The sequence below is a fragment of the Sander vitreus genome, unplaced genomic scaffold, assembly GCF_031162955.1.
Source record: "Sander vitreus isolate 19-12246 unplaced genomic scaffold, sanVit1 ctg298_0, whole genome shotgun sequence".
In the NCBI taxonomy this organism is placed as follows: domain Eukaryota; kingdom Metazoa; phylum Chordata; class Actinopteri; order Perciformes; family Percidae; genus Sander; species Sander vitreus.
Genome location: NW_027595452.1, coordinates 110,001 through 135,000, shown reverse-complemented (window position 1 = coordinate 135,000; position 25,000 = coordinate 110,001). Strand labels below are relative to the sequence as shown.

General features: G+C 47.8%; 2 protein-coding genes across 6 annotated transcripts in view; both read left to right on the top strand.

The window, feature by feature from the left end:
* The window catches only part of LOC144513619 (uncharacterized), a 23,881-nt gene extending 16,026 nt beyond the window's left edge, over positions 1–7,855 (top strand). The window contains exons 11-14 of the mRNA XM_078244767.1: positions 2,876–2,990; positions 3,112–3,275; positions 6,027–7,128; positions 7,250–7,855. Coding sequence (XP_078100893.1) covers positions 2,876–2,990; positions 3,112–3,275; positions 6,027–7,128; positions 7,250–7,852 — 1,984 coding nt within the window. The 3' untranslated portion in view covers positions 7,853–7,855. The remainder of the gene's footprint in view (positions 1–2,875; positions 2,991–3,111; positions 3,276–6,026; positions 7,129–7,249) is intronic.
* A 431-nt stretch (positions 7,856–8,286) lies between these two features.
* The window catches only part of LOC144513620 (histone-lysine N-methyltransferase 2C-like), a 71,153-nt gene continuing 54,439 nt past the window's right edge, over positions 8,287–25,000 (top strand). For all 5 annotated transcript variants that reach the window (XM_078244772.1, XM_078244771.1, XM_078244769.1 and 2 more), the window contains exons 1-16: positions 8,287–10,855; positions 11,326–11,697; positions 12,640–13,793; positions 15,707–15,814; positions 17,832–17,957; positions 19,044–19,163; positions 19,541–19,642; positions 19,986–20,090; positions 20,659–20,840; positions 21,205–21,369; positions 21,540–21,649; positions 21,744–21,806; positions 22,038–22,140; positions 22,296–22,399; positions 22,922–23,050; positions 23,801–23,905. In XM_078244772.1, the coding sequence (XP_078100898.1) occupies positions 8,287–10,855; positions 11,326–11,697; positions 12,640–13,793; positions 15,707–15,814; positions 17,832–17,957; positions 19,044–19,163; positions 19,541–19,642; positions 19,986–20,090; positions 20,659–20,840; positions 21,205–21,369; positions 21,540–21,649; positions 21,744–21,806; positions 22,038–22,140; positions 22,296–22,399; positions 22,922–23,050; positions 23,801–23,905 (5,617 nt within the window). The remainder of the gene's footprint in view (positions 10,856–11,325; positions 11,698–12,639; positions 13,794–15,706; positions 15,815–17,831; positions 17,958–19,043; positions 19,164–19,540; positions 19,643–19,985; positions 20,091–20,658; positions 20,841–21,204; positions 21,370–21,539; positions 21,650–21,743; positions 21,807–22,037; positions 22,141–22,295; positions 22,400–22,921; positions 23,051–23,800; positions 23,906–25,000) is intronic.

Below are 25,000 nucleotides of genomic sequence, written 5' to 3'. Positions count from 1 at the left end.
CAGCCAGGAGATGTACGCCTTAAATGTAAAACACATTCCTCATCCAACCTCAAAGGAAAAACTTGCAGTGTTGCCAACTTAACTTTTCATAACCCCATAGTGACTTTTTTTCACGAAAGCGACTAGCGACAAACCTGTCAAATACGCCTGTATTGTCCAGCAAGCACGCAAGGTATTTCTCTCTTGTGGCCACCAAAACAGTCTCCTCTCTCTTCTGTTCTGTGACCGAGGAGTACATGAGCAGCCCCTCCCTCTCCACTCTCTCCTCATGTGCAGCAGCACTGCACGGGCAGGTAGAAGGGGAGGGGGGACAGGGTGCGGGGGCAGAGGTAGGTACGAGAGAAGACGCGAGAAAGACGCCGCTGAGCTGGCCTGGTCCTGGCAAGCCTTCAAAGATCGGCTACCTAACTAATAATTATAATGTAATATACATTCCTGTCTCTAATTTGTGATTATTTGGCTAAAGAGTTCTATTTCTTTCTACCTTGCTGACACAGCCACTAAGCTTTATGCAAGCGATTGTGTAATGACGTCACAAATATGCAAATGAACGTATGACGTCATCTAGCTACTTTTAGCGACCTTTGGAGCTGGTGCTGGCTACTTTCATTGGAAAAGAGTTGGCAACACTGAAAACTTGACGTTTGAATTAAAGTAAGTGGTAAAGAGAACACAAGACGTTGTTTTCATGTAGTGTATTAACACAAGAGTACTTAAACAATAGCAAGACTTAATAACATTTAGTCCAAAAAAAACTAAATGTATACTAAAACTTTGTATGAACATAAAAAGATTCAACTACTAAGAACTAAACTGAACGACGTTTCACACACACGTGACTAACAGAAATGGAAAAATATGTCCCTGAACAAAGGACGGTCAAAATCAAAAGTAGCTAAATGTTACAGGGAAGACCCCCTCCTCCCTCATGTGGTCCCCTTCCTGCAGGCTACAGGGAAGACCTCCCCCTCCCTCATGTGGTCCCCTTCCTGCAGGCTACAGGGAAGACCTCCCCCTCCCTCATGTGGTCCCCTTCCTGCAGGCTACAGGGAAGACCTCCCCCTCCCTCATGTGGTCTCCTTCCTGCAGACCTGTCCTAACATGACCCTCCAGCATCATAATGCCACCAGCCATACCGCTCGTTCTCAGTGCGATTTCCTGCAAGACAGGAATGTTAGTGTTCTGCCATGCCCAGCGAAGAGCCCGGATCTCAATCCCATTGAGCATGTCTGGGACCTGTTGGATCGAAGGGAAAGGGTTTCTGCCACCCAGAAATGTCCAGGAACTTACAAGTGCCTTGGTGGAAGAGTGGGGTAACATCTCACAGCAAGAACTGGCAAACCTGGTGCAGTACATGAGGAGGAGATGTACTGCAGTACTTAATGCAGCTAGTGGCCACACCACATACTGACTGGGACTTCTGATTTTGACCATCCTTTGTTCAGGGACACGTTTGTGTCAGAATCTGTGGAATGTTTTAGTTTTCTCCATGACATCACTCCGTGTCCTCTTCCAACACACAAGTACAAATACACAAGTATTTGTGAAGTACAACGAGGAGGAAGATGGTTAAGGACACTGCTAACACTGTGGGTGTTTAAATGGACCTCAACTTGTTTTTCGGTGTTGACCCTCTCACTGTGCAAAGCTCACTGGAACATTTTGGCTTACCTCAAAATGTCTCGTTCAAAGTTGTATGTTAGCTGCTAACTTAAAGGGAAGGTCTGCAGATGTTCTGTTCTGCCGTACATGTAGAGGAACGTCTCCAGTACCTGGAGGTCTGTGTTTCCCCGACAGGGGTGCACCATTCAGAAAATGTCACCGTTCGATTTTCAGGCTCAAGATCTGATTCAAAATGGATTTTTGATTCAAAAACGATTAACAACAGTGGCCGGGTTGGCTCAGTGGGTAGAGCAGGCGCACATATACTGAGAGGTTTATGCCTCGACGCAGAGGTCCAGGGTTCGAGTCCGACCTGTGATGATTTCCTGCATGTCTTCCCCTCTCTCCCCTTTTCTCACCTAGCTGTCCTGTCAAATAAAGGCGGAAAAGCCCAAAAAATAATCATTATTATTATTTTCATAGTCGATTAATCTGTTGATTATTTTCTCCATTAATCGATCAGTCGTTTGGTCTCTAAAATGTCAGAAAATGGTGAAAAATGTGGATCAGTGTTTCCCAAACGCCCAAGATGACGTCCTCAAAAGTCTCGTTTTGTCCACAACTCAAAGATCTTCGGTGTCCTGTCCCAGAGGAGAGAAGAGACTAGAACATGTTCACATTTAACACGCTGACATCAAAGAAGTTTTACTTTTGTCTTTAAAAAAATGACTCAAACCGACTAATAGATTATCAAAATAGTTGGCGATTCATTTAAAAGTTGACAACTAAACGATTAATCGATTAATCGTTGCAGCTCTAATTGCCATGTAAATGTAGTTTATTTTAGTTTTATTTTATTTATTTTATATTTAGTTTATGTAAATGTAGTTAATTTCCCATGTGATTGCAGTAGACATACAATTTAAAGAAATACAATTAATAATAATAAAAAAAATATGACTATTTTGAATCGGTAGAGCTTGAATCACAAAATCAGCAGCGTTCCCTCTTTAGGGTTTAGCTTAGAGACACAGCGCCACAGAAACCGTAAACACCCCTGGCTTGGTCATCCACCCCAGCTCCACTCGCTCGCCAAAAAAACCCGATGGTGATTCCCGTATCGCCAAAGGAAACGGAAATCCACAAACCCACGGGGGACGACTGAAAGAAGTTTGAGGGAGGAGGTTTTAGACACTGTTCGACAATGTGACAGCCATTCTGGTTGAACTAACCCCAAAAACTGTGTCTGTTTATGTGTGTGTGTGTGTGTTAGGTTGCGAGGGGAGGATGGTGTGTTGCTGGTGTGTGAGCGCTGTGATAAAGCCTACCACACAAACTGTCTCACGCCACCTCTGGGTCACACACCGGGCAACGGCTGGAGCTGCAAGGTGAGAAACACACACACACACACACACACACACACACACACACTCTCTCTTTGAACTTTGGACAAACCTGTTTTTACATACAAGGGTGTGTGTGTGATTTCTAAACCTCTCTCTCTTCCAGAACTGCAGAATCTGCCGTCGCTGTGGTGTGAGGTCATCAGGCCAGTGGGCCAATCACCAGTTTCTGTGTGAGTCATGTGACCCGGCCCTGCCCTGCCCTCTCTGTGACCGTGCCCCCGACCTCGACACACCACAGGACTATCTGACCTGTACCTGCTGCTTTAGGTATACTCGCACAAACACAATCAATCTGGGGTTTATTTTGCAAAGTTAGCCCTTCCTGTAGCTACTTCACGTTAAAGCCCTGGGCTGAAAATATTCAATGTGACTGACTGGGAGTTTTAGGCCAGTGTTTCTCAAATGGGGGTACGTGTCCCCCTAGGGGTACTTTGGAGGACTGCAGGGGGTACGTGACATTTTTTGCAAAAATGTTTTTCAGTTCCAAGGCTGTAGTTCCTGCTACGGTATTTCTTTTCTCCAAGTTTGTGGCTTTTTTTGAAGGTTTTGTCGTTTGTTTTGACCTATTCTTGCCTTTCTTCTTTACTTTTTTCTCACTTATTTTAATTTTTGTGTGACTTTTGTCACCCTAGTGTTGCCTTCCTTCTTTCTACTGTGGTTTCTTTTCAAAATTTGTATTACCGTATTTTCCGGACTATAAGTCTCACTGTTTTTCATACTCTGGCTGGTCCTGCGACTTATAGTCAGGTGTGACTTATATATCAAAATATATATAATGTAACATGTTTTTATGTTATTTCATGCTGAAAACATTACCGTCTACAGCCGCTCTAGGCGCTCTAGGCTTGTGAGGACTATATGCTGCTCCTAAAGACAACTGAGAAAGAAAAGAAGCTGCAGGAGACTGCAGGTAGTAAAACACGCAGCCGGAAACGGTCATCGAGCAGCAGAAGGAGAGTTTGGAGTGAGAGAGAAACTTGTGAGGGACTGGAGAAAAGGTTAGTCTTACTGCAATGAAGAAAACAAAGAAAGCTAGTCGCTGAAATCCAGATGGCCAGAGCTGGAGGAAGGAGTCCACAGATGGGTGCTTGAACAACGTGCTGCTGGGAGAGGCTCGTCAACAGAGCAGCTACGTTACGTTAACGTAGAGGACACCTACCGTATTCAGCCCCTTGTTCTGGGGGCTGTTGGGTAGTTTAATAACTGTTAATGTGTTACGTTAACATAGAGGACACCTACCGTATTCAGCCCCTTGTTCTGGGGGCTGTTGTGGAGTTTAATAACTTGCCTTTCCAGATTAAATGTCTGTTCTTGGTCTTGGTCTTTTTTTTGGAGAGCTACAAAAAACATCCAAAAAATTGTCGACCAAAACTTCCTTGAAAAAGGCAACAAAAACGTCAAATAACTGTTCAAAAATATATAAAAAAAAAAAAAGGCGACAAAAACTCTCTTTTACTTGCTCGCCACTCTACCAAATATTATTTGTGCTGGTTAAAGGCAGCTACACACCGGGCCGATAATCGTCCGTCTGACAGTCTGGCGAGGTCGGTGACTCCAGTCTGGTCGGTGTGTCCGTGCCGTCGTCCGTTGGAGGAGCTGTCGGCTTCATTTGGGCCGACCTGACATGCTCAGTCAGAGACGGGACAGTCGGGACTCACCCGGGAATGGCGAGCGGGATGAGCGTGACTAGAGTCTCTCAACATCTGATGAACATCTGTTAAACTGACCTTTGTTGATCTGAAATGAAGACAGATTCAGCAGCTGCACGGCCTGTTTCTCTCTTCAGATGATTCCAGAAACACGTTACGGTGAACTATCTTAGTCCAATATGAGATCGTATTCTGAACGAGACGCCATGATGGTCGGGGAGCAGCCAGACCCACGTGACACGTTCGTCCAATCAGCTGCTGGTTTTCATTTGTTGGGCGACAATCCAGATTAGCGCCGCCTGCTGTTATGTATTACGTCTCTTCGGTGTTCTGAGGAACTTTTTGGACCGACTCGGAGAGACTGATCAGTCCCGCTGGCTTTACTGCTGACGGTCGGCTGGTGTGTAACTGCCTTAAGGGGCACATGGCTTAAAAAAACTGTTCAAAAGGGGAACATTATTGAAAAAAGCTTGAGAAACACTGTGTTAGGCTACATCCACACAATTACGTTTTGGTTTAAACATGAATATCTTTTGCTGCATTTACGCCTCGTGTCCACACTACTGTGACGTTTCCCAGTCTCTAAAAGGGAGACGTATTGAAATCACTGCTGCCCCAGTTTGGTTTGAAAACTCCAGGATGGCTTTGTAGTCTGGACGGGCACAAACGGAGACCTAGGTAGCTTCTGTACCCTTAACCCTTGTGTCTGCTCATCAACCATGAAAAATACACTTCTGTTGTCCCTATCTCAATGTTTTAGTCACTTTTCAACATTAACACTTTTTGACGTTTTTTTGTCACTTTTTCTGACGTTTTTTTGTCACTTTTTCTGACGTTTTTTTGTCACTTTTTCCATGTTTTCGGTGCTTTTCTGACGTTTAGGTGCTTTTTTTGAAGCTTTTCTTTCATTTTTTTTGTTGCTTTTTCCCAACATTTTGTCTTTTTTTTAAATTTTTTTTTTTTTTTTTTTTCCGGAGCTTATTTCGATGTCCCATACACTCTGATATAATATATATATATATTTTTTTTAAAGGTCCAGTGTGTAACGTGTTTAGTTGTTCATTATCTAAATCTGTGTTGCCCGTTCACAAACTGTCCTTTTTCATGAATATTGACCTCCACCATCAGTTCAAAGGATTCCTATTGGCTTGAAATTTTACATTTGCGTTAGCATGAACTAGACGCTCCATATTCATGCTGCATCTAGAAATACGTCAGCCGGGGAAATAGGATTATTGCACATACTGGTTCTTTCACACGTGTCAACACACTTCCGCGTTCTTGTGGTAAAAGACCAGTCTGTGTTTACCTGCATGTGAAACTTTCTTGAGAATGATTAAGATTTAGCAAACCTTATGTTGTGTTCCAGGTGTGTCCATACAGAGTGTATTGTCCAGGCTGGGGAGGGCAGGGCAGGGTCTGAAGATTATGTCTGCTCCACCTGCAGGCCTCAGGAGGAGGAGCCAATCCCACACACTTCGATCGCTCACAGTCCTACCCTGTCCCCGCTGCTCAGTCCCACACAGGAACCTCCCATTAGCATTTCACAGCCGCCAATTCCAAGTCACACAGAGGCTCCACCCATCAGTCCTACCGCTCATAGCCCAGTCCAGCTCATCTGCTCAGAACCACCACAGAGTCCTACACAGACCAACGGTACAGTATCGCAGACAAGTCTTGCGTCATCCCAGCCTGATCCCACAGAGCTCCAACAAAGTCCGGCGCCATCTCATCTTGATCCCACAGAGCTACAACAAATTCCTTCACCATCCCAACCTGATTCCATAGAGCTCCAACAAAGTCCGGCGCCATCCCAACCGGATCCCATAGAGCTCCGACAAAGTCCTGCGCCATCCCATCCTGATCCCACAGAGCTACAACATAGTCCGGCACCATCCCATCTTGATCCTGCAGAGCTTCGGGAAAGTCCTTCACCATCTCACCATAATCCATCATATCCCCAACAAAGTCCTGAGCCAACCCCATCTGATCCATCAGAGCTTCAGCATAGTCCTGCGATATCTCACCCTGAACCAACAGAGCTTGAACAAAATCCAGAGCCAGCTCACCCTGATTCCACAGAACTCCAAGCAATTCCCACGCAATCTTATTCTAATCAAATAGAGCTCCCACAAAGTCCCACAGCATCCCAACCTGATTGCACAGAGCGTGAACAAAATTCAGAGCCATCTCAACCTGAACCATCGGAGCTCCAACTAAGTCCTGCCCAATCTCACCCTGATCCTGCAGAGCTTCGGGAAAGTCCTTCACCATCTCACCCTGATCTATCAGAGCTCCAAAAAAGTCCTGCTCCATCTCACCCTGAACCAACAGAGCTCCAGCAAAGTCCGGCTCCAATTCACCCTGAACCAACAGAGCTCCAGCAAAGTCCTGCTCCATCTCACCCTGAACCAACAGAGCTCCAGCAATATCCCACGCCCCATCTCATTCTGAACCAAATAGAGCTCCCAGCAAAGTCCCACAGCATCCCAACCTGATTCCAACAGAGCGTCGAACAAAATCCAGAGCCCATCTCAACCCTGAACCATCGGAGCTCCAGCAAAGTCCTGCCCCAATCTCACCCTGAACCAGCAGAGCTTCAGCAAAGTCCTGCTCCATCTCACCCTGAACCAACAGAGCTCCAGCAAAGTCCTGCTCCATCTCACCCTGAACCAACAGAGCTCCAGCAAAGTCCTGCTCCATTTCACCCTGTACCAACAGAGCTCCAGCAAAGTCCTGCTCCATCTCACCCTGAACCAACAGAGCTCCAGCAAAGTCCTGCTCCATCTCACCCTGAACCAACAGAGCTCCAGCAAAGTCCTGCTCCATCTCACCCTGAACCAACAGAGCTCCAGCAAAGTCCTGCTCCAACTCACCCTGAACCAACAGAGCTCCAGCAAAGTCCTGCTCCAACTCACCCTGAACCAACAGAGCTCCAGCAAAGTCCTGCTCCATCTCACCCTGAACCAACAGAGCTCCAGCAAAGTCCTGCTCCAACCCACCCTGAACCAACAGAGCTCCAGCAAAGTCCTGCACCATCCCAACCTGATTCCACAGAGCGTGAACAAAATTCAGAGCAATCTCATCTTGATCCCACAGAGCTCCAACAAAGTCCTACGCTATCTCATTCTAATCGAAAGAAGCTCCAGCAAAGTCCTGCCCAAACTCACCCTGATCCCACAGAGCTCCAACTAAGTCCTGTACCATCTAACCGTGATCCATCAGAGCGCCAACAAATTCTTACGCGATCTCATTCTAATCAAAAAGAGCTCCAACAAAATCCTACCCAATCCCAACCTGATCCTGCAGAGCTCCAACAAAGTCTGGCGCCATTCCATCCTGAACCATCAGAGCTCCAGGAAAGTCTTTCACCCTGTTCCTCTGGTCCAACAGAGCTCTGGGAAAGCTCTGCATCATTTAACCCTGATGCTACAAAACTCCAGGGAACCCACACCCCATCTGAAGTTAGTCCAGTGGAGCTTCAACAAAGCCCTCCCCATGTGACTTCCTTGCAGGCTCAGCATACCCCTTGTCCGGTCAGTAACCCCTCTTCTAGCTTTACCCAGAATTCCACAGATGATCACCTTTTGGCCACAGAATCTCCACAGAGTCCAACGCAGGGTAGTCCCATGTCTTGTGGACATGAGCATTCTTTACACAGTCCTCCACCACACACACCGACCCAGGCAGGGCTTAGTCCTACCCGGGTTCAGCCAGGGCCTGCAGAGCCGGAGCAAAGCCCTCCACCACATAGTCCTGTGCAGGACGGAACTACAGAGACACCGCTAGATAGACCATGTAGTCCCACCAACATTATCGTCATCACATCGCCTCAACAGAGCCCCCCACGAAGACGACACAGTCCTATGTCACATAGTTCTGCACATGTTGGCACATCACCTCGACAGAATCTCACACAGGATGCTGAACATACACTGGACAATGAGAGCCCTGCTGAGCTGCAATGTGGGCCTGCACAGCACATTTCTACACTGGACCAGGGCCTTTCACCAGTCTGCTATAGGTCTACCCAGACAGCAAGAAAACACGCCTCACTGAGGCCCAGCTCAGCTCCATGTAGCCCATCACCTTCCCCACTCAGAGCCACACAGTGTAGTCTGTCACAGCCTGCTAGCCCATCACAGGCCCAATCTACACAGCCTTTACAGCTTAGCATACTTTCTTCTCAGCTTGCTAAACATTCAAGAGTCACAAATGAATGCACCCAAACCAGTACCACAGAGCTGAAGTCTCTGGAACATAGCCCAATGCAGCTGAGTCCTAACCTTGATGACCAAACACTGGAAAGTAGCCCGACATCTGATCTATCCACAGTGCCTCCTGATAGCAATGGCACAGATGGAAAACTTGCTAACCAGTGTATCCCTATCCAGAGTAACCCAGACTTTTCTAGCCCCCATCACAGTCCTTCCATGCCGACACCAGAAAGCCTTGTTCACGTTAGCCCTTCAGTGGAACACAGTAGCCTAACTTGCTCACCTCGTGCTGATGAAACGGAGGTAATTCCTCCCTCAGCTATCTCCATTTGTCTGAGTCCTTCTCGTGACAGCCCATCATGCTGCACAGAAGCTACTGACGGTAAAGCCAGCCCCACACATACCCAAAATATCTCAGCTAGTACTAGCTCCAAACATACCAGTCAAATGTCTACAAGCCCTGCCAGCTCTATTCAGGCCTGTGCTAGCTCTATACCAGTAGATACTAGCTATATAGCTGCAGAAACTAGCCCCTCAACACAACCAGCTAGCCCTTCAGAAGTTCTGGCTGGATCCATCTCCTGTCAGGATGAGGACATGGAGGTACATGTCGACCACCCGAGTCATTTTATTCAGTCAGAAACAAGTCCCAAACATCCAAACTCCAGTTCGGACAGTAAAGTTCATGGTAGCCCTGCTCACACAGAAGCTAACGGGTACAGTCAGATGGGCTCAATGCATGTTCAAGAGAGAGCCAGTCCCTCTGTTTGTAGTTTTCCAGAGCTCGCACAGACTCAGGCAAGCCTAAGTCCCACACATCCTGGTCAGTCAGACCCCTCACCTCCCTGCAGTCCTCCTCAGACTTCTCCAGATCAGACAAGCCCCCTGCAAACTAGCTTTAGTCCTCCACACTGTATGCTGAGTGGTAGTAGCCCAGAGAGTAGCTCTGTTAGCCACAGTCTGAGCCATAGCGGCCAGACAAGTTCCCACTCTGCTAGCATAACTGATGTTACCGTCAGCCACAGTCCACCTAGGTCTAGTCCTGCTGGTCAAGCTAGTCCTTTTCACATACAAAGCGCCTCTAGCAGTCCCCACTCAGGCCCAGCCCAAAGACAGACTCCCTCATTAGCGAGCACGACATACAGCAGCCCTGCACATGCTGCTGCCACTTGTGTTAGCCCACCTCACAGTCCAGCTCAGTCCATCGAAACGTATCGTAGCCCCACAGGTAGCCCTGCTCCGGACACTGCGGCACAGCTGAGCCCCACTCTGGCTAGCTCAAATCTTGATGTGGACATAATCCAGAGCTCTGTTCTTCCTGCTGTGCTTCACCTTGATTCTGGACTTGTTAAACCTCCAGACAGAATTCAGCAGACAAGCCCAGCACCTGCTTATGACTCACATGCGCGTAGTCCAAACCAGGCCAGTCCAAGCCAGGTTAGCCAGTCCCCAGCTGGTCCTCTCTCGACCCCCGACAGATCTGCTGCTGAAAGCCAACAGAGCATTGCCTCGGGAAGCCCCTTGCATCGAACCCCAGCCCCCTCTGTTGATGCTTCTTCCACTCTGGCTAGCCCTGTCCCTTCTAGTCCCACTCAGGATACCACTGCAATGCCTAGCACTGACCACATCAACGAAACACCCTCTAGTCCCACACCCTCTGCCCCCTCAAAAGCTAGCTCTGTTTATAGTAGCCCAGTTGCTAGTTCTGTTCATGACCCAGGTGATACACAAGTTAACTCTAGTCTTGCCAGCCCTCTGCGGCCAGATACTAGTCCCAGTCCTGGACCTGGTAGCCCTATAAGGTGTGAGGCTAGCAGCCACAGTGCAGATGCTGTTAGTCCTGTCCTTGCTACCCATGTGCAGTCTGAAACCAGCCCTAGTCCTGGTCCTGTTAGCCCGGTTCAGCCTGGCGCCAGTCCTAGCCGCTCTGTTTCCAGCCCCCAGCAACACACAACAGAGAGGGCGTCTGCATTTGCTGAGGGTGAGTATCACGAGACTTTATTTATACAACTACAAATTATTTTATTCATTTATTTATGTATTATTATTATTTTCTGGATTAATGGATTAGTTGATTGGTCTCTAAAATGTCAGAAAATGGTGAAAAATGTGGATCAGTGTTTTCCAAATCCTTGATCCAAAGATGGCGTCCTCAAATGTCTTGTTTAGTCCACAACTCAAAGATCTTCAGTTTACTGTCCCAGAGGAGAGAAGAAACTAGCAACTAACAAGCCAACGTCACAAGTTTCACTGTTTTTTGATAAAAAAAAGACTCAAAATAGTTGGCGATTAATTTAATAGTTGACAACCAATCCATTAATCTTTGCAGCAGTTTTTGCTTTAAAGTCTTCACTACAGATATAACATATCTGGACAGATGAGATGTAAACCGCAACCTGACTGGTTGATGGAGGCAGGGATTCTGATTTATATTTTATCGTCTTCCTCTAGATGTCAGCATGGCGGAGAAGCAGGAACAGAAAACTGAAGAGGTGGAGGAGGTGCAGGGAGAAGTTTCACAACAGGAGGAGGAGGAGGTGGATGATCCACACCAGAGAGCAGAGGAGAGTCCAGAGGAAGAGGAGCCTGCTAGAGAACAAGACCAGGAAGAGCAGGAGGAGATTTCACACCAGAGAGCAGAGGAGACACTGGAGGAAGAGCAGCCTGCCGAGACAGAGGGAGGAGGAGAACAAGACCAGGAGGAAGAGCAGGAGGAGATTTCACACCAGAGAGCAGAGGAGAGACTGGAGGAAGAGGAGCCTGCTAGAGAACAAGACCAGGAGGAAGAGGAGGATCAGAACGGCAGCTCAAACTGCCCTTCAGGTAGGAAGCAGTTGTCCACTCTAAAGGCTGATTTATTCTTCTGTGTTAAATTGATGCCATGGGTACGTACAGTACGCAGGTACGTGTAGATACGGACCCTACGACCGTGTTCTCCTTCGCTGTAAACATGAGATCAAGGAGAGGGTTACCTTCTCCTGCTCCAGATTTCCCACCGTGGTCAGAAAGAACAGGGGAGACACTTTGTTCCTCTCATTATCACTGTAGAGTCACTACTCAGTGGCCCAATCCCAAAGTCTGGACTCACGGACTTCGGTGGCGTTCTCAAGAAATCCCTAAGGGCTTAGGGTTGTCCCAATGTCAAAGGACGTGAGGGTTTGAGGACACACTTACCGAGCCCTTTCCGTGAGTCTGCATCGATGCAGACTTCACCAAAGGGAATTACCCACAGTTCAAAGCGTTGTGATGTTTACTGCGGGGACCGTAGGGAAATCTGGGAATTACAAAAGGTAAATAACAGCACGACACACGACCACAGAACAGACCAGCCTGTTCAGCTCGGAAAACAAGAGGTTGAAAACGTGGAATCAGGCAGCCATCTCCTGGGCCTCGGCCGTGTGGAAAGCTCCAAACGTAAAATGAAAATTCCCAAACCGGCAAGTGTCAGCAACATCTTTATTAAACGTCGCCATGGTAACATGAGATCTGGTGAAGCGATGTCCCAATCCCATTTCTACCTATCTGAGCCCATGTGGCCTCACACACTCACTCACTTAGCACCTGAGATCAGTTAAGTCCTCAGGGTTCACTTTGGGATTGGGCCACTCTGAAGATAATCACCATCTCACTCGCTCTAACACGCACGCACACACACACACACACACACACACACACACACACACACACACACACACAAATACTGTACATTACTGTACCCTTAATAATTAACGTGGAAATAATAATAATCTCTTTCTCTCTCTGTAGGATCTGTCCTGAATGAAGACCCTCTGTCTCCTCCTCACTCTTCCGCTGCCTCCCTCTTCCTCCCACAGTCGGCTCCTCCCTCCCCCCAGCCCACCACACCACACTCTGCCTTACCCCCCCTACAGTCCTCCTCCCCCCTCCCCTCTCCTCCTAGAGCCGGCTCTCTGGAGGCCTCCCCTCTCAGGACTGCCTTACTCCCCTCGACTCCTCCCTCTCCTCCCCTGGAACAGGAAGCTACCTGTCAAAGTGAAGCTGCCACGAAGGAGGTGGGGCTAGAGGACAAACCCCTTTCCTGTCATGTGACATCAGCAGAAGATGACAGCCAATCACAAAGCCATTTCGAACCTGTCGCAGAAGTAAAAGAACATTTTCAAGCTGAAAAGTCTGAACCTGTTGCTGCAGCAAAAGAACAGTTTGAACCCACCCAGCATGAGCACCAATCACACGCTGAGCCTTCAGAGAGGCAGGAGGAGCCGGAGCCAATGAGGGAGAAGCAGGATGCAGAGGAGCAGGATCCTTCGTCTTCCTCTCTGGAGGACCTCCCCCTGGAACAGGAAGCTACCTGTCAAAGTGAAGCCGCCACGGGGGAGGCGGAGCTAGAGGACAAACCTTTTTCCTGTCATGTGACATCAGCGGAGGATGAAGAACTTGTTGCTGAAGCAAAAGAACCCACCAAAGATGAGCACCAATCACACGCTGAGCCTACAGAGAGGGAGGAGGAGCCTGAGCCGGAGCCAAGAGCAACAGCCACTCCTGAGCTGGTTGCTGAGCAACAGCCAATAAGGGAGAAGCAGGACACAGAGGAAGAGGAGGCGAGGGAGGGCGGAGAGCAGGAGGACCAATCAGATGTGGAGCAGGAGGATCCAGTGAGTCCCGTGCTGGAACTGGACCCGTCTTTAGACATGGAGGTGATGGCGCTGCTGCAGCTCTCCTCCTCCAGCCTGACCCCCCTTTCCCGGCGGGTGGTGGGTCGGACTCTAAGGCCTACCCCCCCCTGCTCTTCCCGGCCTTCGGACGACCTCTCCATCCGTCTGAGGCAGTCTCCCTTCTCCACCGAGGCCTCCCCTGAGACTTCGCCCGCCAGAGCGCCCGTCACTCCGCCACCGCTCTCTCCGCCCTCGCCGCCGTACCAAGAGTCTCCGCCTCTTTCTAAGGTACATCATAAGACAGGGATCTTCAACAGGGGGTCCGGGGCCCCTAGGGGGTCCTTGGAGTCAGTGCAGGGGGGGCGTCAAATTATTATTAATTTTTGAAAGTATAATAGTTTGAAAGTCTTAACATGAATCCAACATATTATTATCAAATATAAATCCCCACTGCTGACTGGCCCATATGTAAGGTAGGCACTAAGGCCATCCACAGATCCAGTTCATCCTGAGGGTTCACTGTGCTACATGTGTGTTTAACATTAAAACATGATTTACAAAATCATGCCAACAATTGTTAGGCTATTTTAATAGCTTAGTATTCTATGCAAAAAAGGTATTTATAAAGGCTTTAGGCCGCCCTACACCTTATTGTAGGTCCAGTTTAATATGCAACTTCATTTGATACAATAAATGTATAAGGGGGTCCCTGCTCCATCTCTCTCAGTTAAGGGGTCCTTAAGGGGTCATAACAGACAACTGTGACGTCATCGTAAGAGACGACTGTGTGACGTCATCGTAAGAGACGACTGTGTGACGTCATCGTAACAGACGACTGACGTCATCGTAAGAGACGACTGTGTGACGTCATCGCGTCATCGTAAGAGACGACTGACGTCATCGTAAGAGACGACTGTGTGACGTCATCGTAAGAGACGACTGTGTGACGTCATCGTAAGAGACGACTGTGTGACGTCATCGTAAGAGACGACTGTGTGACGTCATCGTAAGAGACGACTGTGTGACGTCATCGTAAGAGACGACTGTGTGACGTCATCGTAACAGACGACTGTGTGACGTCATCGTAAGAGACGACTGTGACGTCATCGTAACAGACGACTGTGACTAGGGTTGGGCATCGAGAACCGATTCCTACTTGGAATCGTTTGGAGGATTTGGTTTCAAATCCGATAATCGCTTCCCAATTTAATATGCGTAAGTTTTGGTTTCCATAGCGACCAGGCGCTTGTTGTGTTGCAGCCGTGGAGCTCAGTTAGCAGCGCTCTAGTCTGGCTTTATTTTATGTTGGAAAAGCTGTAAAACTGCAAACCACCGTTATCAAATAACAACAAAGACTTAACGAGACAGCCGCCAGTCACGCGTCACTAGCACTAACTCACTTCTTGATTGGCCAACGGCACATTCAAATCAAATCATTCAAGTGGTCTCCGACAGGGGCAAGAGAACGATAACATTTTGAAACGATGCCCGGATAAAAAATGATTGGTCTCTCTTCTACGGATGCACTGAATCCAGATTTTTGGGGTTCTCCTGAATCCTGAACCCCCTGGTTGAGGTTCTGCTGAGTCCTGAACCCCCTGGTTGAGGTTCTGCTGAGTCCTGAACCCCCTGGTTGAGGTTCTGCTGAGTCCTCGTCCCGTCCTCAGTCCATGAACACAGTCAACACATTAATGAAGTAAACAGTGACTGTCCTTCCTTTGCCGTACCTGAAGTTGCTGCATTCTGGCTGCTGTCTGTAGATTCCTTCATGCTCAGCTCGTATTCTTCCAGATGTTTCATACCAGATGTTGTAACAGCGGTGATGTTGTGTATTGTTTAGGGTCCTCGCCACCACCAGACTAATCAGCATTGCAGATTGAACATGTAGCTGGACTTGAATGGCCTTCTTTTGACTGAAAGTACTGCCTAACAACACTTTTTCTGCTCACCAGTTCCATTTCCACTTCCTCTCAGCCTGCTGCATTGAAGCTCCACCTACGTAAACACCTTCCTGTAATCAACGGCGCCGTCATTACGGCGACCAGCGTAGCGCGCGGAGTGCAAGCGTAGGGCTCAGCAGAAACCCAACCCCGTCAGAAAGCCCAATATTCAGCCCAATCCTGGATTCAGTGCATCCCTGCTCTCTTCCTTGTTTTCTCCTCCTTGTTTTCTCTGACTTCTTCCTGTATATTGTTTTCCAGCCACAGACTCTCCCCGTCACTGTGCTCCCCCTCACCCCGAAAATCGGGATGGGAAAGCCTGCAATCTCCAAGAGGAAGTTCTCCCCCGGCAGAGCCAGAATCAAACAGGTATATCACCTTTATAAAGTACTCCCACACTACTGGTTTCAGGTATGTCCTTGGGGGGGGTGGGGACCCTGTGGTAACTAGTGCTAACTCTCCTCTAACTACACTAGTTAGCACTAGTTAGCCTGAACAACTTCCGGCAAATTTGAGATTTGTTCTACAAGTCTGTCTGGCCAAGAGCCCATTCAAGCCCATTTCCAACCGTTGAGGCGGGCTCTACACCAATCACAACCGTTGAGGCGGGCTCTACACCAATCACAACCGTTGAGGCGGGCTCTACACCAATCACAACCGTTGAGGCGGGCTCTACACCAATCACAACCGTTGAGGCGGGCTCTACACCAATCACAACCGTTGAGGCGGGCTCTACACCAATCACAACCGTTCAGGCGGGCTTTACACCAATCACAACCGTTGAGCTTTACACCAATCACAACCGTTGAGGCGGGCTCTACACCAATCACAACCGTTGAGGCGGGCTCTACACCAATCACAACCGTTGAGGCGGGCTTTACACCAATCAAACCGTTGGTGGCTCTACACGATGACGATAGCGCAGTGATGGCGAGCAGCTTCTTGTTTACATTCAACATGGCGGCCACCAAAGCACAGCAACTCATTGATGCCGCTGTCGCTGCTACGTCAGCCAGATCATCGCTCTGATTGGTTGAAGGACTATCCAGTTGCGCCAAGAGGCATTTGAGTGGCGTTCGTTGGTGACGCCCCTTTGGAAATGGGCTGTGAATGAAGCTTCCCCGGACCCCCCCCCCTCTCAGTTACAGCTGAGAAAGGTCTGGGGTCAAAATATTAGCAGAAAGTATATGTGAGCATCCTGGGAGGGTGAACTGGGACACAATTAATGATCGGTTGAATGTCGTCCTTCTTTTTAAAGATTATTTGTTTGGCATGTTTAGGCCAAAAAAGCCCTTTATTAGATAGACAGCTTAAGACATGAAAGGGGAGAGCGGGGGGGGGGGGGACGACGACATGCAGCAAAGGGCCGCAGGATGGATCGAACCTGCGGCCAGTGCGTTGGGGACTTAGCCTCTGTATATGGGCGCACGCTCTACCAGGTGAGCTACCCAGGCGCCGCCAAGTTCAGATTATTAAATGTTTTCATGTGTTGGATCACCGTTGCTTTATTAAACACGTTGGTTAGAGAAGAATCAGGGTTAGTGATTATTTTCATAACTAATTAATCTGCTGATTGTTTCTGGTTCAGTGGGATAATTATTTCATCATGTGATCTGTTACAGTAAAGTCTCTTCAGTCCAAACATATGAAGTTTATTTCTTCACTTTACTGGAACACAGGAAGTCTAAACATGGCTTTTTTTCCTGTAGATTAATTAAGACTCCTGTCATTTCAGCTTTGTGGAAAATCTTTAGTAGTAGTTTTTCTCCGTGTTGATTAGAGGTGTAACTGTGAACCAGCAGACAAACTAACCCTAACATCCTCAGGGCGTGAGAGTGTGCGCGTGTGTGTGTGTGCGTGTGTGTGTGTGTGCGTGGACACGTCGGACATCTGTAGAATAGACTAGTGTTCCTCTACAAACTCTTTATCACCATCATTCACTGATGCTGCATCCATTCTTCCTACTCTTCAGCATGTTACACACACACACACACACACACACACACACACACACACACACACACACACACACACACACACACATACACACATACATACATACATACATACAGGCATGCATGCATAGGCACACGCGCAGACACACACGCGAAGACAGAGACACACACGCATGCACAGACACATACACACATGCAGACAGACATAAACACACAGCTCATCGCATGAAGCTGTTTAGTTTTGTGTATGAATATTTGCATGTTGTCTCCATGGTAACATTGTCTCATTATGACAATTTTTATTTTTTTTCCAGATTAATTTTTATTTGTTTCAGTTTGACTTTTTGTTTTGTGGCTGTTGCATTTATGTTACTGCATTTTGTCCTCCTCCTCTTCTCTCTCCTTTTCCTCCTCCTCCCCCCCTAACTCAGGGTTCGTGGTGGAGTAATCGCAGGGCGGTCAGCCCCCCCTCGTCCTCCCAGGATTCCATGGGGGAGGGAGGGTGGGACAGCCCTAAGCCCCGCCCACCGGACTCCCCCCTCTGGAGCATGAGAGTGGTAAAGAAGCACACTCTAACTCTGATCTCTATGGGCTGTAACTAACTAACTCTGTGTTGACTCGCGCCGCCCGTCTGGGATGTGACAGTGTAGAAAACGAGCACACGCTAACTGTCAGCGTGCTGGAGCTAACGGCTGTTTATCACTGTGTGTCCCTCTGTGGAAGTGGGGAAAGTTTGGAGTCCTTCAGACATCAGGTTGGCTCTCACCCACCAGACTCCATGTAAATAATCAGGACTTTTATCATCGTAAAAAACACTTCATTCAAAGTGGACAGAAACTAAATCAAACTACCAAAAGCCGTCTTGGTTCATCTTTCCACTGTTCCAACAATCACCACTCTGGTTTGGTTGAAATAAACCCTTAATTCACCCATTTACATGTGGAGATATGCTGGCTCTATACACGCTAAAAGTCCTGATTATTTACATGGAGTCTGGTGGAGATATGCTGGCTCTATACACGCCAAAAGTCCTGATTATTTACATGGAGTCTGGTGGAGATATGCTGGCTCTATACACGCTAAAAGTCCTGATTATTTACATGGAGTCTGGTGGGTTTGGTGATGGTGATTTCGGGGCTCTTTCATGTTAAACTAAAAGGATCTTACTCTTTAACTAAAAGATCTATCTCTGTAGGGATCCATCCCATAATGTTGTCAGACACTTGGAATAATAATCTGAGTCTGTCAGCAGCAACAACAGAACTTTTAGTGACTCTAACTGCTGCTGAACATTAGTCCTGTAGGGTAACATTACAGCTTGTTACTAACTGCTGCTGAACATTAGTCCTGTAGGGTAACATTACAGCTTGTTACTAACTGCTGCTGAACATTAGTCCTGTAGGGTAACATTACAGCTTGGTTCTGGTTTAATACTGGACCAGTTTCACAGATTGTTGTTCACATCAGACACAAAAACATGGCAAAAAAGGGTCCAGGTTGAAGAAAAAACTCAAGTAGATAAACCTTGGAGTCATTGAAAGTTGTTATATTTCAGGTCAGTAGGGGGAACCTTTCCGTAAGTCGTCATTAAAGCAGTGACATCATGGTTTGATGTTATCCCCTGATTTTCTGTCCCCTCTCAGAGTCGTGGTTCAGGGTTCCCAGGCAGGAGGAGGTCCAGAGGAGGAGGTCTGGGAGGAGGAAGAGGAGGCAGAGGAAGGAGCCGGCTGAAGACTCAGGACAGTCTGCCCGTGTCCCCCGGAGTAAGAACACACACACACACACACACACAGCCATACACACACACAGCCATACACACACACAGCCATACACACACACAGCCATACACACACACACACACACACACATATATAGACACACACACACACACACACACGCAGCCACGCACACACAGACGCACACGCGCACACACAGACGCGCGCACACACACACACACACGCATACACTCACGTACGCATACACGCACACACACACACACACACACACACACACACGCATGCGCAGGCACGCATGCACACATACACACACACACACAGCGACACGCACACACACAGTTTAATCCCCATGGTAACAGCAGTGTGCGTGGCTCTGATCATTGATGAGCGTTTCTCTCCGTCAGAGTGTTTACGCGGAGCCGTTCCAGCCCAAGGAGGAGGAGGAGAACTCGATGCACAACACGGTGGTCATGTTCTCCACCTCCGACCACTTCACCCTCAAACAGGTACTCTGTCCCCTTCACTCACCAGGGTCCCTTCTACTGGCACTATCATACCTGGACCTACGCTTCATTAACCCTTCAAACTCTGACATTAATGAAATGTTCCCCCAGTGACTACGTTCATATTTTTGCTTCTTGTGATGTCATTTCCTGTAGTATCTGCAAATTCTTCATGTCCCTAAAGTCAGTACACCTTAAGCTAAAAGGTTATGTTTGTTCTCTGGGGGTTAACGTTTAATAAGTCTTCATCAAGCGCCTTCATAAGCTCAATATTTGAATGTAACTTGACACTTTGGTTAGTTTACTGCAGAACTAATGACACGTGTGTGTGTGTGTGTGTGTGTAGGACATGTGTGTGGTGTGTGGCAGTTTTGGTCAGGGGGCTGAAGGCCGACTGTTGGCCTGTTCTCAGTGTGGACAGTGTTACCATCCTTACTGCGTCAACCTTAAGGTCAGTACACACACACACAGACTGACACATTACGGACAGACTGACTGACACATTACGGACAGACTGACTGACACATTACGGACAGACTGACTGACACATTACGGACAGACTGACTGACACATTACGGACAGACTGACTGACACATTACGGACAGACAGACACGTTAGCGGACAGACAGACACATTACGGGCGGACAGACAGACACATTACGGGCGGACAGACAGACACATTAGAGACGGACAGGCAGACACATTAGAGACAGACAGGCAGACACATTACGGACAGACTGACTGACACATTACGGACAGACTGACTGACACATTACGGACAGACTGACTGACACATTACGGACAGACTGACAGGCAGACACATTAGAGAGAGACAGACAGGCAGACACATTAGAGAGAGACAGACAGGCAGACACATTAGAGAGAGACAGACAGACAGACACATTAGAGACAGACAGACAGACACATTAGAGACTGACAGCCAGACATTATGATGACCGTCCTACATGACGTGACTCTCTCAGTGTAATCGGATTACTCTGTGCTGCTGCCGTCTCCAGATCACGCGGGTGGTCCTGACTAAAGGCTGGCGATGTCTGGAGTGTACGGTGTGCGAGGCGTGTGGCGAGGCCAGCGACCCCGGGCGACTGTTGCTATGTGACGACTGTGACATCAGCTACCACACCTACTGCCTGGACCCGCCCCTTCACACCGTCCCCAAAGGAGCCTGGAAGTGCAAGTGGTGGGTCAACCTGTCAGTCACATGACTCCCCAAATCATTCCCTGCTCCACTCCTCCCCACTCTCTCAATCTGGGACTTCTGTGTAGATCAGTGGTTCCTGCATTCTGGTGAATTTATATGCAACAATTTAAGGTGCAAAGGTCTTTTATTTATGTAAAGGAAAGTATTATTCTCCTGTATTGTTCAAAAACTTTTTGTATATTCAAATGATCACGTTTTCTAGGAATCATGTACATCTCAACACGATGCCTGTTAGAGAATGAGACCTGTTTGTGTTTGAGAAGACAGCTGTTTGACAGCCACAGTATGTGTGGGTCCTCCTTTCTGACTGTGTGTGTATGTGTGTCTCTGTCTCTCTCTTCAGGTGTGTGTGGTGTGTCCAGTGTGGCTCTGCCTCCCCCGGGCTGCGCTGTGATTGGCAGAATAACTACAGTCGCTGTGGACCGTGTGCCAGTCTGAGCCACTGTCCTCTCTGTCAGAGACAGTACTCACAGGACGACCTCATCTTGCAGTGTCAGCAGTGCGACAGGTAACACACACACACACACACACACACACACACACACACACACACACACACACACACGGCCAACAGCTCCACACTGTTAATATTCATGTCCAAAGGTAGATGTGTATTTGATATTAAAATAGTAAATAACTGAGCAGCACTAATAACTGTGTGTGTGTGTGTGTGTGTAGGTGGGTCCATGCTGTGTGTCAGGGTCTGAACACTGAAGAAGAGGTGGAAGCTGCTGCTGATGAAGGCTTCGATTGCTCGCTGTGCCGAACACACAGCCGCGGCTCCTACGGTAAAAACACACAAACACACACTCAGAAAGTTGGACCTGTGTGTTTATCTGAACCTAACACTGGTGTGTGTGTGTGTGTGTGTGTGTGTAACAGGGCGGTCAGACAGTTTTGATTCCCCCTACATGGCTCAGATCATCTCCAGGATCAGAGAACCCGGTCAGTGTGACAAACATGAGAAAAACCTTGATCCAGAAACACAGAGAGAGAGACAACTCATTATATTCCTGTTCATTTCTCTTTTTCATCTTATTTGTATCATTTATATAAATATATTTTTTTGATGCTATGACGTTTTATGTGTAACACTCTCTGTCTGTGTGCGTGTGTGTCTGTCTGTCTGTCTATGCGTGTGTGTGTGTGTGTGTGTGTGTGTGTGTGTGTGTGCAGACACAAAGACGTACACCCAGGATGGAGTGAGTCTGACTGAGTCAGGTCTCTCTCACCTCCAGTCTCTGGTTGAACCTCTGACATCACCGCGCAGGTACCGCAGGTAACACACTCTCTTCTTTAGCTTTATTCACACTTTATCTAAAGATGGACGCCGCGTCCCCACTTGCTCCCGCTGTACACGTGAAGCCAAAATCTCCCTCATAAAAAAAGTTGGAATATTTTTACAAGAAAACGTTAAACATTTGTTTCCTGCAGGTGCAAACCCAAACTAAAGCTGAGGATCATCAACCAGAACAGCGTCTCTGTGCTGCAGACGCCACCGGACACTGACCCCCCCACCCAGCAGGACCCCAGCAGAGGTCAGAGGTCTCTCACACACACACACACACACACACACACACACACACACACACACACACACACACGTCACACACATACACAGACGCGCACACACACAGAGAGACACACACTCACACACGCACAGAAACACACACACACACACACACATACATACACAGAGAGACACACACAGACGCACACACACAGAGACACACTCACACATACACAGAGAGACACACACACATACACAGAGAGACACACACAGACGCACACACACAGAGACACACACTCTCACACACACACAGACACACTCACACAGAGACAAACACACACTCAGAGACGTGTGCACACAAAGAGACACCCTCTTCGTCTCTGTCTCTCACACACACACACACACACACACACAGTAAACTGAATATCTTTGAGTTGTGGACATTCCTCCAGACATGAATCTATAACATAACATTAGTTGCAGCCGTAGTGACGTCTGTCTGTCTGTCTGTCTGTCTGTCTGTCTGTCTCTCCCTCCCTCCCTCCTTCAGGTGACGTAGAGTGTGAGATGAAGTCCGACTCCAGCCCCGAGCGAGACCACGTCCACGACGATGACATCACCAAGGAGCCTGAGGTTACCGACGACAACAAGAAGAGGAAAAGGAAACCTTACCGGCCCGGTGAGGACGGACTCTCTGTCTCTACCTGATTCAGGACTTTAAGTTCCCCATCAGATTCTCTCAGGATGGTTTTAACAGACAAACGAGTGAAAACTCTTCTTTTATTTCTATAAACTGTGTAAAACAGATGTGTCCTCTTATCAAAAGTGACCCTGAAACTGTATTTCATCTTAAAGAACAAAACATTCAAGACGTTTAAAACAAATCCTACATCACAATAACTAAAATAGAAACACATCTCCTCAGATAAATGAAGAAGACCAGGTCATGGCTGAACTGTGTCTCTGTCTGTCTGTCTGTCTGTGTGTGTGTGTGCGTGTCTCTCTGTGTGTGTGTGTGTGTGTGTGTCTGTGTCTCTCTCTGTGTGTGTGTCTCTCTCTCTGTGTGTGTGTCTCTCTCTGTGTGTGTGTGTGATTGTGTGTGTCTGTGTGTGTGTGTGTCTCTCTGTGTGTGTGTGTCTCTCTGTGATTGTGTGTGTCTGTGTGTGTGTGTGTGTGTGTCTCTCTGTGTGTGTGTGTGTCTCTCTCTGTGTGTGTGTGTGTGTCTCTGTGATTGTGTGTTTCTCTGTGTGTGTGTTTTAAATCTCATCAGGTTGTAATGTTGACACATTTCTATCTATTTTAAAGTGATGCACCATGCAGCGTTCCGACCCTACTTGCTGTCTTTACCTCTTCCTGTGCTCTAAATGAGAAGTGTCCTGAGATAACTTCCGTTATGATCTGACCTATGAATGAAACATAACTGTCCCAGGTATCGGGGGGTTCATGGTGCGCCAGCGTGGAGGGAAGGCCGGGCCGAGCAGAATCAAACTGTGCCGAAAAGATTCAGTAGAGACGCTGCCGGGCCGAGACGAAGGTGAGATATCGGCACACACAGGTGTGTGTGTGTGTGTGTGTGATTGAGAGAGAGAGAGTGTGTGTGTGATTGAGAGTGTGTGTGTGATTGAGAGTGTGTGTGTGATTGAGAGTGTGTGTGTGATTGAGAGTGTGTGTGTGATTGAGAGTGTGTGTGTGATTGAGAGTGTGTGTGTGATTGAGAGTGTGTGTGTGATTGAGAGTGTGTGTGTGTGTGATTGAGAGAGAGAGTGTGATTGAGAGAGAGAGAGTGTGTGTGATTGAGAGAGTGTGTGTGATTGAGAGAGAGAGTGTGTGATTGAGAGAGAGAGAGTGTGTGATTGAGAGAGAGAGTGTGTGTGTGATTGAGAGAGAGTGTGTGATTGAGAGAGAGAGAGTGTGTGTGTGTGATTGAGAGAGAGAGAGTGTGATTGAGAGAGAGAGAGTGTGATTGAGAGAGAGAGAGTGTGAGTGAGAGAGAGAGAGTGTGTGAGTGAGAGAGTGTGAGTGAGAGAGAGAGAGTGTGATTGAGAGAGAGAGAGTGTGTGATTGAGAGAGAGTGATTGAGAGAGAGTGTGATTGAGAGAGAGAGAGTGTGATTGAGAGAGAGAGAGTGTGATTGAGAGAGAGAGAGTGTGATTGAGAGAGAGAGAGTGTGATTGAGAGAGAGAGAGTGTGATTGAGAGAGAGAGAGTGTGTGAGAGAGAGTGTGAGTGAGAGTGTGTGTGTATGTGTGAGAGAGTGTGTGTGTTTTTTGTGATCCAGAATAAAAATCTGCAGATTTATTAACATCAAGGTTTAGAATAGTTTAGATTTTTAGTTTTTTAAAAGTTGTTTTGAATCTCATGTTAGGTCCTGTTTACACGTACGTGGTTATGTAGAAAAACAGAGACATGTCTCTTCGTTTACACGCTAACGGAGAAAACAAGTCTGTCTATAAACTCGACAAACGGAGGTTGAGGCAGCCGAGGAAGAGAGGAGAGAGAGGAAGTGATTGGTTGCTGCTGTTGCTATTCTCTGGATTCTGATTGGCTAACGTGGGCTTGAGCTTCTCGTTACACCGCCACCTACAGGTCTGGCGTGCTCTTGACGTCCTATATACACAGGGACGTCTAAA